The 12874-nt window shown below is 47.8% G+C and overlaps 1 protein-coding gene across 2 annotated transcripts in view; it reads right to left on the bottom strand.

Annotated features, from left to right (window-relative positions):
- dyrk2 (dual-specificity tyrosine-(Y)-phosphorylation regulated kinase 2) overlaps positions 1 to 12369 on the bottom strand; it is a 20012-nt gene extending 7643 nt beyond the window's left edge. The window contains exons 1-2 of one of the 2 annotated variants that reach the window (XM_041873102.2): positions 11902 to 12369; positions 11076 to 11206 (exon numbers count right to left, since the gene is read on the bottom strand). In XM_041873102.2, the coding sequence (XP_041729036.2) occupies positions 11076 to 11206; positions 11902 to 11941 (171 nt within the window). In that variant the 5' untranslated portion in view covers positions 11942 to 12369. The other variant, XM_041873104.2, reaches the window with a different exon arrangement.
- Positions 12370 to 12874: the final 505 nt, after the last annotated feature.

The raw sequence follows: 12874 nt of genomic DNA on the forward strand, positions 1-12874 counted from the left end.
AATAGAGTCTATGTCTCCACAAACCATTACTGTCCTGTCTGTAGAATATAGTCTATGTCTCCACAAACCATTACTGTCCTGTCAGTAGAATAGAGTCTATGTCTCCACAAACCATTACTGTCCCGTCTGTAGAATAGAGTCTATGTCTCCACAAACCATTACTGTCCCGTCTGTAGAATAGAGTCTATGTCTTCAGAAACCATTACTGTCCTGTCAGTAGAATAGAGTCTATGTCTCCACAAACCATTACTGTCCCGTCTGTAGAATAGAGTCTATGTCTCCACAAACCATTACTGTCCCGTCTGTAGAATAGAGTCTATGTCTCCACAAACCATTACTGTCCCGTCTGTAGAATATAGTATATGTCTCCACAAACCATTACTGTCCCGTCTGTAGAATAGAGTCTATGCACCTGTACACAGCCCATCTGAAATTAGCCCACCCAACTACCTCATCCCTATATTGTTATTTATTTTGCTCTTTTGCACCCCAGTATCTCTATTTGTACATAATCTCTTGCACATCTAGCATTCCAGTGTTAATACTAATTGTAATTATTCTGCACTATAGCCTATTTATTGCCTTACCTCCATAACTTGCTACATTTGCACACACTGTATATATATTTTCTGTTGTATTTTTGACTTTATGTTTTTTTACCCCATATGTAACTCTGTGTTGTTTTTATTGCACTGCTTTGCTTTATCCTGGCCAGGTCGCAGTTGTTCTCAACTGGTTTACCTGGTTAAATAAAGGTGAAATAAAAAAAATATAAAAAAATAAAAATATGTCTCCACAAACCATTACTGTCCCGTCTGTAGAATAGAGTCTATGTCTCCACAAACCATTACTGTCCTGTCTGTAGAATATAGTCTATGTCTCCACAAACCATTACTGTCCTGTCTGTAGAATAGAGTCTATGTCTCCACAAACCATTACTGTCCCGTCTGTAGAATAGAGTCTATGTCTCCACAAACCATTACTGTCCCGTCTGTAGAATAGAGTCTATGTCTCCACAAACCATTACTGTCCCGTCAGTAGAATAGAGTCTATGTCTTCAGAAACCATTACTGTCCCGTCTGTAGAATAGAGTCTATGTCTCCACAAACCATTACTGTCCCGTCTGTAGAATAGAGTCTATGTCTCCACAAACCATTACTGTCCCGTCTGTAGAATAGAGTCTGTCTCAATACAGTTGGTATTCCATAGGGAACACATTCAGCTGTTTAGAACGGATGTATTACTCTGTCTGTACTCTAACCCAACGGGACTACAGTTCCTTTCCCTTCTAACGTATTTTATTCATCTAGGCATGTGTCCCAAATGGCACCCTATTCCCTACACAGTGCACTACTGTTGTGTGTATACTTTATAGTGCACTATAAAGGGAATAGGGTGCCACTTCAGGCGCACCTATAGGTTGCTGTGTGTTAATCCATCAGAACGTGTCAGTGTACAGTAACAGAGACTGGTCTCCTAGAGGTGGTGTTGTATTATGAGGGCAAAAACAGATTTCTGCTGCTTGGCTTTCCTTCAACAGATCCTAGTGTGGTGGAGACCTCTGTGGGCTATACTCGGCCTTGTCTCAGGATTGTAAGTTGGTGGTTGGGGATATCCCTCTAGTGGTGCGGGGGCTGTGCTTTGGCGGAGTGGGTGGGGTTATATCCTTCCTGTTTGGCCCTGTCCGGGGTTTCTTCGGATGGGGCCACAGTGTCTCCGGACCGCTCCTGTCTCAGCCTCCAGTATTTATGCTGCAGTAGTTTATGTGTCGGGGGCTGGGGTTAGTTGGTTATACCTGGAGTACTTCTCCTGTCTTATCCAGTGTCCTGTGTGAATTTAAGTATGCTCTCTCTAATTCTCTCGTTCTCTCTTTCTCTCTGAGAACCTGAGCCCTAGGACCATACGTCAGGACTACCGGGCATGATGACACCTTGCTGTCCCCAGTCCGCCTGGCCTTGCTGCTATTCCAGTTTCAACTGTTCTGCCTGCGGCTACGAAACCCCTACCTGTCCCAGACCTGCTGTTTTCAACTCTAAATGATCGGCTATGAAAAGCCAACTGAGAGACCTGAGCCCTAGGACCATACGTCGGGACTACCGGCCGTGGTGACTCCTTGCTGTCCCCAGTCCGCCTGGCCTTGCTGCTATTCCAGTTTAAACTGTTCTGCCTGCGGTTATGGAACCCCTACCTGTCCCAGACCTGCTGTTTTAAACTCTAATGATCGGCTATGAAAAGCCAACTGAGATTTATTCCTGATTATTATTTGACCATGCTTGTCACTTATGAACATTTTTGAACATCTTGGCATGGTTCTGTTATAATCTCCACCCGGCACAGCCAGAAGAGGACTGGCCACCCCTCATAGCCTGGTTCCTCTCTAGGTTTCTTCCTAGGTTTTGCCTTTCTAGGGAGTTTTTCCTAGCCACCGTGCTTCTACACCTGCATTACTAGCTGTTTGGGGTTTTAGGCTGGGTTTCTGTACAGCACTTCGAGATATTAGCTGATGTAAGAAGGGCTATATAAAATAAAATTGATTGATTGATTGATAGTGGATTGATTTGTTATTCGGACCAGATGGCAGATCCCTGGATATAGAGAGGATGATGTAACACTAACAGCCAGCTATCTTCTACTAACTGTCCTGTAGCTAAGATACCGATGCACACTGTGACATGGAATGCCTTTTAAAGAAACAAATCGGCTGGTTGTATGTCTGTCTGTCTGTCTGTCTCTCTCTAACTCTGACCCTTGCTCTGGAACATAGACAGGACAGAGCTGGTACTAGTCCTCTGGGTTAAGGAGACAGTCAGTCCCCTTGCTCTGGAACATAGACAGGACAGAGCTGGTACTAGTCCTCTGGGTTAAGGAGACAGTCAGTCCCCTTGCTCTGGAACATAGACAGGACAGAGCTGGTACTAGTCCTCTGGGTTAAGGGGACAGTCAGTCCCCTTGCTCTGGAACATAGACAGGACAGAGCTGGTACTAGTCCTCTGGGTTATAGACAGGACAGAGCTGGTACTAGTCCTCTGGGTTAAGGAGAGAGTCAGTCCCCTTGCTCTGGAACATAGACAGGACAGAGCTGGTACTAGTCCTCTGGGTTAAGGAGACAGTCAGTCCCCTTGCTCTGGAACATAGACAGGACAGAGCTGGTACTAGTCCTCTGGGTTAAGGAGACAGTCAGTCCCCTTGCTCTGGAACATAGACAGGACAGAGCTGGTACTAGTCCTCTGGGTTAAGGAGACAGTCAGTCCCCTTGCTCTGGAACATAGACAGGACAGAGCTGGTACTAGTCCTCTGAGTTAAGGAGACAGTCAGTCCCCTTGCTCTGGAACATAGACAGGACAGAGCTGGTACTAGTCGTCTGGGTTAAGGAGAGAGTCAGTCCCCTTGCTCTGGAACATAGACAGGACAGAGCTGGTACTAGTCCTCTGGGTTAAGGGGACAGTCAGTCCCCTTGCTCTGGAACATAGACAGGACAGAGCTGGTACTAGTCCTCTGGGTTAAGGAGACAGTCAGTCCCCTTGCTCTGGAACATAGACAGGACAGAGCTGGTACTAGTCCTCTGGGTTAAGGAGTCAGCCAGTCCCCTTGCTCTGGAACATAGACAGGACAGAGCTGGTACTAGTCCTCTGGGTTAAGGAGACAGTCAGTCCCCTTGCTCTGGAACATAGACAGGACAGAGCTGGTACTAGTCCTCTGGGTTAAGGAGACAGTCAGTCCCCTTGCTCTGGAACATAGACAGGACAGAGCTGGTACTAGTCCTCTGGGTTAAGGAGACAGCCAGTCCCCTTGCTCTGGAACATAGACAGGACAGAGCTGGTACTAGTCCTCTGGGTTAAGGAGACAGTCAGTCCCCTTGCTCTGGAACATAGACAGGACAGAGCTGGTACTAGTCCTCTGGGTTAAGGAGACAGTCAGTCCCCTTGCTCTGGAACATAGACAGGACAGAGCTGGTACTAGTCCTCTGGGTTAAGGAGACAGTCAGTCCCCTTGCTCTGGAACATAGACAGGACAGAGCTGGTACTAGTCCTCTGGGTTAAGGAGACAGTCAGTCCCCTTGCTCTGGAACATAGACAGGACAGAGCTGGTACTAGTCCTCTGGGTTAAGGAGACAGTCAGTCCCCTTGCTCTGGAACATAGACAGGACAGAGCTGGTACTAGTCCTCTGGGTTAAGGAGACAGTCAGTCCCCTTGCTCTGGAACATAGACAGGACAGAGCTGGTACTAGTCCTCTGGGTTAAGGAGACAGTCAGTCCCCTTGCTCTGGAACATAGACAGGACAGAGCTGGTACTAGTCCTCTGGGTTAAGGAGACAGTCAGTCCCCTTGCTCTGGAACATAGACAGGACAGAGCTGGTACTAGTCCTCTGGGTTAAGGAGACAGTCAGTCCCCTTGCTCTGGAACATAGACAGGACAGAGCTGGTACTAGTCCTCTGGGTTAAGGGGAGAGTCAGTCCCCTTGCTCTGGAACATAGACAGGACAGAGCTGGTACTAGTCCTCTGGGTTAAGGAGACAGTCAGTCCCCTTGCTCTGGAACATAGACAGGACAGAGCTGGTACTAGTCCTCTGGGTTAAGGAGACAGTCAGTCCCCTTGCTCTGGAACATAGACAGGACAGAGCTGGTACTAGTCGTCTGGGTTAAGGAGAGTCAGTCCCCTTGCTCTGGAACATAGACAGGACAGAGCTGGTACTAGTCCTCTGGGTTATAGACAGGACAGAGCTGGTACTAGTCCTCTGGGTTAAGGAGACAGTCAGTCCCCTTGCTCTGGAACATAGACAGGACAGAGCTGGTACTAGTCCTCTGGGTTAAGGAGACAGTCAGTCCCCTTGCTCTGGAACATAGACAGGACAGAGCTGGTACTAGTCCTCTGGGTTAAGGGGACAGTCAGTCCCCTTGCTCTGGAACATAGACAGGACAGAGCTGGTACTAGTCCTCTGGGTTAAGGAGACAGTCAGTCCCCTTGCTCTGGAACATAGACAGGACAGAGCTGGTACTAGTCCTCTGGGTTAAGGGGACATCAGTCCCAGTACCTCCTTGATGTAAAGGCACAGGCTTACATTGTGTGTGTGTCTGTCTTTTTAAAGCACCAAGGTAATAAACTGTTTCCCTGTTCTGAAATGTTAAGCATGTCACCCTGTTCCTGATGCCTATATGTTCTCAGCTGGTCTCTGCACGATGGAACAGGACTCAGGGTGGTTCTCTCTGGAATATAGACAGGACAGAGCTCGTACTAGTCCTCTGGGTTAAGGAGACAGTCAGTCCCCTTGCTCTGGAACATAGACAGGACAGAGCTGGTACTAGTCCTCTGGGTTAAGGGGACAGTCAGTCCCCTTGCTCTGGAACATAGACAGGACAGAGCTGGTACTAGTCCTCTGGGTTAAGGGGACATCAGTCCCAGTACCTCCTTGATGTAAAGGCACAGGCTTACATTGTGTGTGTGTCTGTCTTTTTAAAGCACCAAGGTAATAAACTGTTTCCCTGTTCTGAAATGTTAAGCATGTCACCCTGTTCCTGATGCCTATATGTTCTCAGCTGGTCTCTGCACGATGGAACAGGACTCAGGGTGGTTCTCAGCTGGTCTCTGCACTATGGAACAGGACTCAGGGTGGTTCTCAGCTGGTCTCTGCACTATGGAACAGGACTCAGGGTGGTTCTCAGCTGGTCTCTGCACTATGGAACAGGACTCAGGGTGGTTCTCAGCTGGTCTCTGCACTATGGAACAGGACTCAGGGTGGTTCTCAGCTGGTCTCTCTGCACTATGGAACAGGACTCAGGGTGGTTCTCAGCTGGTCTCTGCACTATGGAACAGGACTCAGGGTGGTTCTCAGCTGGTCTCTGCACTATGGAACAGGACTCAGGGTGGTTCTCAGCTGGTCTCTGCACTATGGAACAGGACTCAGGGTGGTTCTCAGCTGGTCTCTGCACTATGGAACAGGACTCAGGGTGGTTCTCAGCTGGTCTCTGCACTATGGAACAGGACTCAGGGTGGTTCTCAGCTGGTCTCTGCACTATGGAACAGGACTCAGGGTGGTTCTCAGCTGGTCTCTGCACTATGGAACAGGACTCAGGGTGGTTCTCAGCTGGTCTCTGCACTATGGAACAGGACTCAGGGTGGTTCTCAGCTGGTCTCTGCACTATGGAACAGGACTCAGGGTGGTTCTCAGCTGGTCTCTGCACTATGGAACAGGACTCAGGGTGGTTCTCAGCTGGTCTCTGCACTATGGAACAGGACTCAGGGTGGTTCTCAGCTGGTCTCTGCACGATGGAACAGGACTCAGGGTGGTTCTCAGCTGGTCTCTGCACTATGGAACAGGACTCAGGGTGGTTCTCAGCTGGTCTCTGCACTATGGAACAGGACTCAGGGTGGTTCTCAGCTGGTCTCTGCACTATGGAACAGGACTCAGGGTGGTTCTCAGCTGGTCTCTGCACTATGGAACAGGACTCAGGGTGGTTCTCAGCTGGTCTCTGCACTATGGAACAGGACTCAGGGTGGTTCTCAGCTGGTCTCTGCACTATGGAACAGGACTCAGGGTGGTTCTCAGCTGGTCTCTGCACTATGGAACAGGACTCAGGGTGGTTCTCAGCTGGTCTCTGCACTATGGAACAGGACTCAGGGTGGTTCTCAGCTGGTCTCTGCACTATGGAACAGGACTCAGGGTGGTTCTCAGCTGGTCTCTGCACTATGGAACAGGACTCAGGGTGGTTCTCAGCTGGTCTCTGCACTATGGAACAGGACTCAGGGTGGTTCTCAGCTGGTCTCTGCACTATGGAACAGGACTCAGGGTGGTTCTCAGCTGGTCTCTGCACTATGGAACAGGACTCAGGGTGGTTCTCAGCTGGTCTCTGCACTATGGAACAGGACTCAGGGTGGTTCTCAGCTGGTCTCAGCTGGGATGTAGCTCAGTTGGTAGAGCATGGCGTTTGCAACGCCAGGGTTGTGGGTTCGATAAAATAATGTAAGTCGCTCTGGATAAGAGCGTCTGCTAAATGACTAAAATGTAAAATGTAAATATGTCTCTGCACTATGGAACAGGACTCAGGGTGGGGGAGCTAAAAATGCTTCCACCATGTCAACCATGAGATCCCGAATATCCTGAATGACCATAACGACGTATTAAACGTCTGTTGAGGGAGAGAGAGAAACTGTGGGCTACAGATGGTCTGTTCTACAGCACCAGGACAACTCGAACAACATTATTATTCTCATGTTATAAAAAATAAAAACTTACTAAAATGTTCAACTAGTGTGTCTGTGAAATTATCAGGCATTTATTGTTGCCTCTGACACAATCTACAGTGTGCGTGTCTCAAAATGCAGCCTTTTTAATACGTGTCCTGTGTCTTGGCAGGTTGATGGGGACATGATGGGGACATGTGTGTGGGGGGGGTCAGGGTGAGGGTAGCACGGACGACAGCTGCAGAGGACGGGACACCACTGGTCTGTAGCCCAAAACACACACACACACACACACGACCCAGCTCTCTGCAGACGGCTGAGGGGTACCACAGTCACTTATCACACCCCCTTACCAACCCCAGCGTCCCAAGAAAAAGAGAGCGATCATCTCTGACTGCAAATACGTCTCAGATGTGGCCCTATTCTCATTCATAGCCCTATGGGCCTTGGTCAAAGGTAGTGGATTATATAGGGGGCCATTTGGGAGGAAAGCTGCGTTTTTGCTCCCAGCGTTGTGGTCCACTAAGAGGCTTTGCTTCGTCACCTCTCTGTGTTGTAGAGGTTCTGCTTCCAGAACAGATGTCTTTGTGTCAACACTAATGAGGTTAGTTCAGTTCAGGACAAACAGGAGAAGCAACAGAACACTCAATAACTGAGCGGACAGAGAGCTAAGCAACCTTGACAGCATTAGACAGCCCAATTACACCACTAATAATAACAACTGAACATGTGACCTTATTGTGTCTCTGTCCCCCTCCTCTCTGGATAACAATGACTGTCTGTACCACATGGAGCAACTGTTACCACCAGTGGCCTGCCTGGAATGGACACCAGGACTACTTGAACAAACGACAGGCCTGACTGGAAGCGTAGCCACTGGAATGGACACCAGGACTACTTGAACAAACGACAGGCCTGACAGGAAGCGTAGCCACCGGAATGGACACCAGGACTACTTGAACAAACGACAGGCCTGACAGGAAGCGTAGCCACTGGAATGGACACCAGGACTACTTGAACAAACGACAGGCCTGACAGGAAGCGTAGCCACCGGAATGGACACCAGGACTACTTGAACAAACGACAGGCCTGACAGGAAGCGTAGCCACTGGAATGGACACCAGGACTACTTGAACAAACGACAGGCCTGACAGGAAGCGTAGCCACCGGAATGGACACCAGGACTACTTGAACAAACGACAGGCCTGACAGGAAGCGTAGCCACTGGAATGGACACCAGGACTACTTGAACAAACGACAGGCCTGACAGGAAGCGTAGCCACTGGAATGGACACCAGGACTACTTGAACAAACGACAGGCCTGACAGGAAGCGTAGCCACCGGAATGGACACCAGGACTACTTGAACAAACGACATGCCTGACAGGAAGCGTAGCCACTGGAATGGACACCAGGACTACTTGAACAAACGACAGGCCTGACAGGAAGCGTAGCCACTGGAATGGACACCAGGACTACTTGAACAAACGACAGGCCTGACAGGAAGCGTAGCCACTGGAATGGACACCAGGACTACTTGAACAAACGACATGCCTGACAGGAAGCATAGCCACTGGAATGGACACCAGGACTACTTGAACAAACGACAGGCCTGACAGGAAGCGTAGCCACTGGAATGGACACCGGGACTACTTGAACAAACGACAGGCCTGACAGGAAGCGTAGCCACTGGAATGGACACCAGGACTACTTGAACAAACGACAGGCCTGACAGGAAGCTTAGCCACTGGAATGGACACCAGGACTACTTGAACAAACGACAGGCCTGACAGGAAGCGTAGCCACTGGAATGGACACCAGGACTACTTGAACAAACGACAGGCCTGACAGCAAGCGTAGCTACTGGAATGGACACCAGGACTCCTTGAACAAACGACAGGCCTGACTGGAAGCGTAGCCACAATAACATGATTCCAGCAACCGGCTGCATTAAGTCGCAGCATTCTTTGTTTAGACTACTGATTGTTAGCATATTTCACTTTCATATTGTCTCACAATTGTTTTGGGAAGGGCACCAATTTTTTCCCCAGTTAAAGTTAGTTTTGCAGAGTCGGTCAAACCTATGTACTTGTTTTTGGATGACTAGAGGTAAATCATTTAGTATATCAGAGAGTGGTGCATTTATGATACAATCTACACATTTTATGACAAGACACAACATTGTTATTACACCTAACCCTGTATGAACCTGACAATCAACAAATCAATCAAATAACCAGATTAAATAGTATCAGTACTCAGAGAACAGTGGAGTTAGATACATGACCATTGATTATACCTGCCCTAAGCACAGAGACAGGGATTGGTGAGAAATATGTCCGTTCCTCACAGCACAGAGACAGGGATTGGTGAGAAATATGTCCCTTCCTCACAGCACAGAGACAGGGATTGGTGAGAAATATGTCCGTTCCTCACAGCACAGAGACAGAGACTGGTGAGAAATATGGCCGTGGTTTATTTACAACTTAACAACATTGACCCTGGGGCTATTTCAGGAAGGACCAATAGAAATCCCCCCTCTCTCATTTGATTTTCATAAATCACAGTTCAAGATAAACACACGGCCCAATAAAATTCTCTAGCAGGAGAAAGCTGCTGAGCTGGTGAGAGTCTGAGCTCGTCCTCCTGGCTGAGTCTATATTTACAGCAATTTGAAGGAAGGGCTAAATTAAGGACTGGAGGCTCCTCCTTTACGTAGCTAGAGTCCAACTCCTCCATTAGTTTATAGAGCTTATAGAGACTGCTGGACTAACTATCCACCGGTATTAAAACATTACAATATCATTTCATGTTTACATTTTGGTAAACGTATCCATTGAGAAAAGGAGGTTCATATCTGTCTGAAAACACGTGCAAAACATTAGGTAGGGCTAAGTCAGTTGGCTTACTGTAGCTACCTACACTGCACACAGTAAGAGGTGTTTCAACCTCCAAGACATATAGCCTCTGCTACTTGATAATCTTTGACAACTTGAGTATCGTGACAAGAAATAAAACGGTCTCTTTTTTTCTTCTTCTCTACAGCACGCAAACTCATATTCACTGTCAAGGTTCTGTTTCGGAGTGCTTCCGATCTGTCCCTCCGTGTGCTGTTCCAAGCCGAGCAGGGAGGAAGGGACTCGTTGCCTACCCATCCCCCCACACACAACAACCGCACGCAATACACTGGGCCATGGCTTCTTACCGTGTGTCCTCACATTCTCTATCAGTCTGACAACATTCTAACACCCCCACACTGAGTATCAACTCAACAACCCCTGTAGGCATACACACACACAAAAAAAAAAAAACGATTCCAAAATATGGTGCCTGGGTTTGTAATTTGCAACACCTAAAACCAATGCCTTATTCCCGAGTAGGCTAACCACAGCCCCAAGCTTGTAATGTAGCCCATGCAGTCTGTTACGATCGTCATAAAAGTTATAGCGCCCGTAAAGAGCGAACACCCTTTACCCTTCCACTGTCATAAACAACAAAAATATGCACACATAGGCTACCGTAAGCGTTATCTAGGACGAAATGATATAGCTCGCTATCTATGTGTGGCCTGCTGTACCCTACACGCGCTATGCCCAAAAATGTACACCTCAATTGACAGTGTGGCCGGACAACTTGTTACATTACTGCACTTAGCTGGATCTATAAACGAACCACGGCGCTACATTGTAACAACCATGTAACGACCAACAACATCTCGCAGTAGTTGGAGCCTATCCACGGTCTCTATTACCTATAGGTAAGCGATGCACAATTTAAATGAAACTACAATATCCATTGCAATAGGCAACAGGTACACACTATTATTATTATAATAAGAACCAGATATTTAGTCCACAGTAAACCCACAGGCAAACAGGGCTCCGTTAGGCTACGTACCGTGAGCGAGTTGATATTCCTGAGGGGTGGTAGTGTGACGGGCGATGGCGGGTCTGTCGCTGCTCCGGCCCGGGGACCCCCGACTCCGATTCCGGGGGAAGACTGTAGCTGGCAGATCTCACCCCCTTTGCCTGAAGATCGTACAAAATGACACACGAAATGAGATTACTCTGAATAGGCCTATTTACCCACATAGGCTACAACAGGCTACCTCAGTGTTAGTAGGCTATAAAGTAGGCTATGGACTCTGCCATAATCCCTTTTAAGGATAGTCTTTTAAGCAGGCATTGGGGGGGTCGTTTTAGGTGTAAATCCTTCTTGCGACAATGGCTTCGGCAAACAGGTAGCTTAATTCCATAATTAATGATCGCCAGAATGTAGGCGACCCTGGTTGTAGATCCTTTTGCGCCCCATGGTCGTGTAGCCTACAGAGGTCGGGAAAAAAAACATAGCCAACGCTTGTGATCTATCTGACACACATACTGTCATATGGGGATAAATAACACACCAGCATTTGACTTGGTTTTTCAAACAGCCCACTTCATGCTTTAGAGAACAAAAAAACAAACAACAGACTGTATCGCCATTAACTGCTCAAAACATAGAGCACGGATAGGTTATTTTAGGAAAGGCTACCCCCTCGCCATCAGACCAGGGGAAAACCCGAAGCAGACTGGGCGTAAACGTGTAATACACTTGTTACAAAGGAACTGACAAAGCGCAAAAAATATATCCATCAACAATATTCCGCCGGCGATACACGGTCAATCAACGTGAGTTTAACCGTATTGTTCAGCCCGTTGGGATCCATATTGTTGTTCCTTACCAGTTGGGTAGACGGCAGCGCACGGTTTCTTGGATAACATGGCCGCTGGAGAGCCACACACAGAAAAACCCACTTCAGAATCTCCCCTCCTCCCACTCCGCTGTGTGATCACCAATTTCGCTACTCCAATCAGCTACATCCAGTCTTGCATTCTCAACCGGCAACTCTGCAAAGCTGGAAAGGCTTCCACAAACACCAGCCGAAATGTTGCTTCTGCTGCCACCATCGCTTGGAAATGCAACCTCAAAAAAACACGAACCGATAGATGCAAAAAATGATCCCGCACTAGGCTACTGCAGAACAAGAAATAAATAAAATAAAAAAACCTCACAGTGTTTCTTCAACACCAGCAACATTCGAAAGTTAGCTGCAACAGGAGCGGCACCATTTTCTCTCACATACACAGTAATTACATAGTCGGTCAACAAGTTTGGGTGTAGTCTTCTCCTTATCTATCGTCCTTGCTCTCATCTCACTCCTCTCTCTCTCTCTCTCTCTCTCTCTCTCTCTCTCGCTCTCACTCCTCCCTCCCTAATGACGGTGAGATGTGGTTGGTCCGGTTGGTAAACTGGCGATGCCCAACCAGCCTATGCTCCAGCAGGAACAGACAGACAGCCTGCATCTGTCACTTGGTGATCACTTAACCCAAACCCAACCAGCCCATTAATTAGTACAACATGTGATAGGAAGGGCTATAAGGACTAATCTGACGTGCGACTATCCCAAATCTAAAACTGAACTTTACCTTAACCCTAACCTTTAACCAAACACTTGACCCCGCAAACCCTAACCAAATTTTTACAAATTCTGAAATTAAATATCAGTTTGCACTTCATCAGAAAAGTCCATATAGCCCTATCCACATATGATACTCTACTGTACTTTGGTGCCCCACTGAACCAGTCAGTATATGTCTAATAACAATGTCCTACAAGCCCATAATGAGGCCTCCAGGAACCACACAATGGACTTC

The sequence above is a fragment of the Coregonus clupeaformis genome, chromosome 4 (genome assembly GCF_020615455.1).
Source record: "Coregonus clupeaformis isolate EN_2021a chromosome 4, ASM2061545v1, whole genome shotgun sequence".
NCBI lineage: Eukaryota > Metazoa > Chordata > Actinopteri > Salmoniformes > Salmonidae > Coregonus > Coregonus clupeaformis.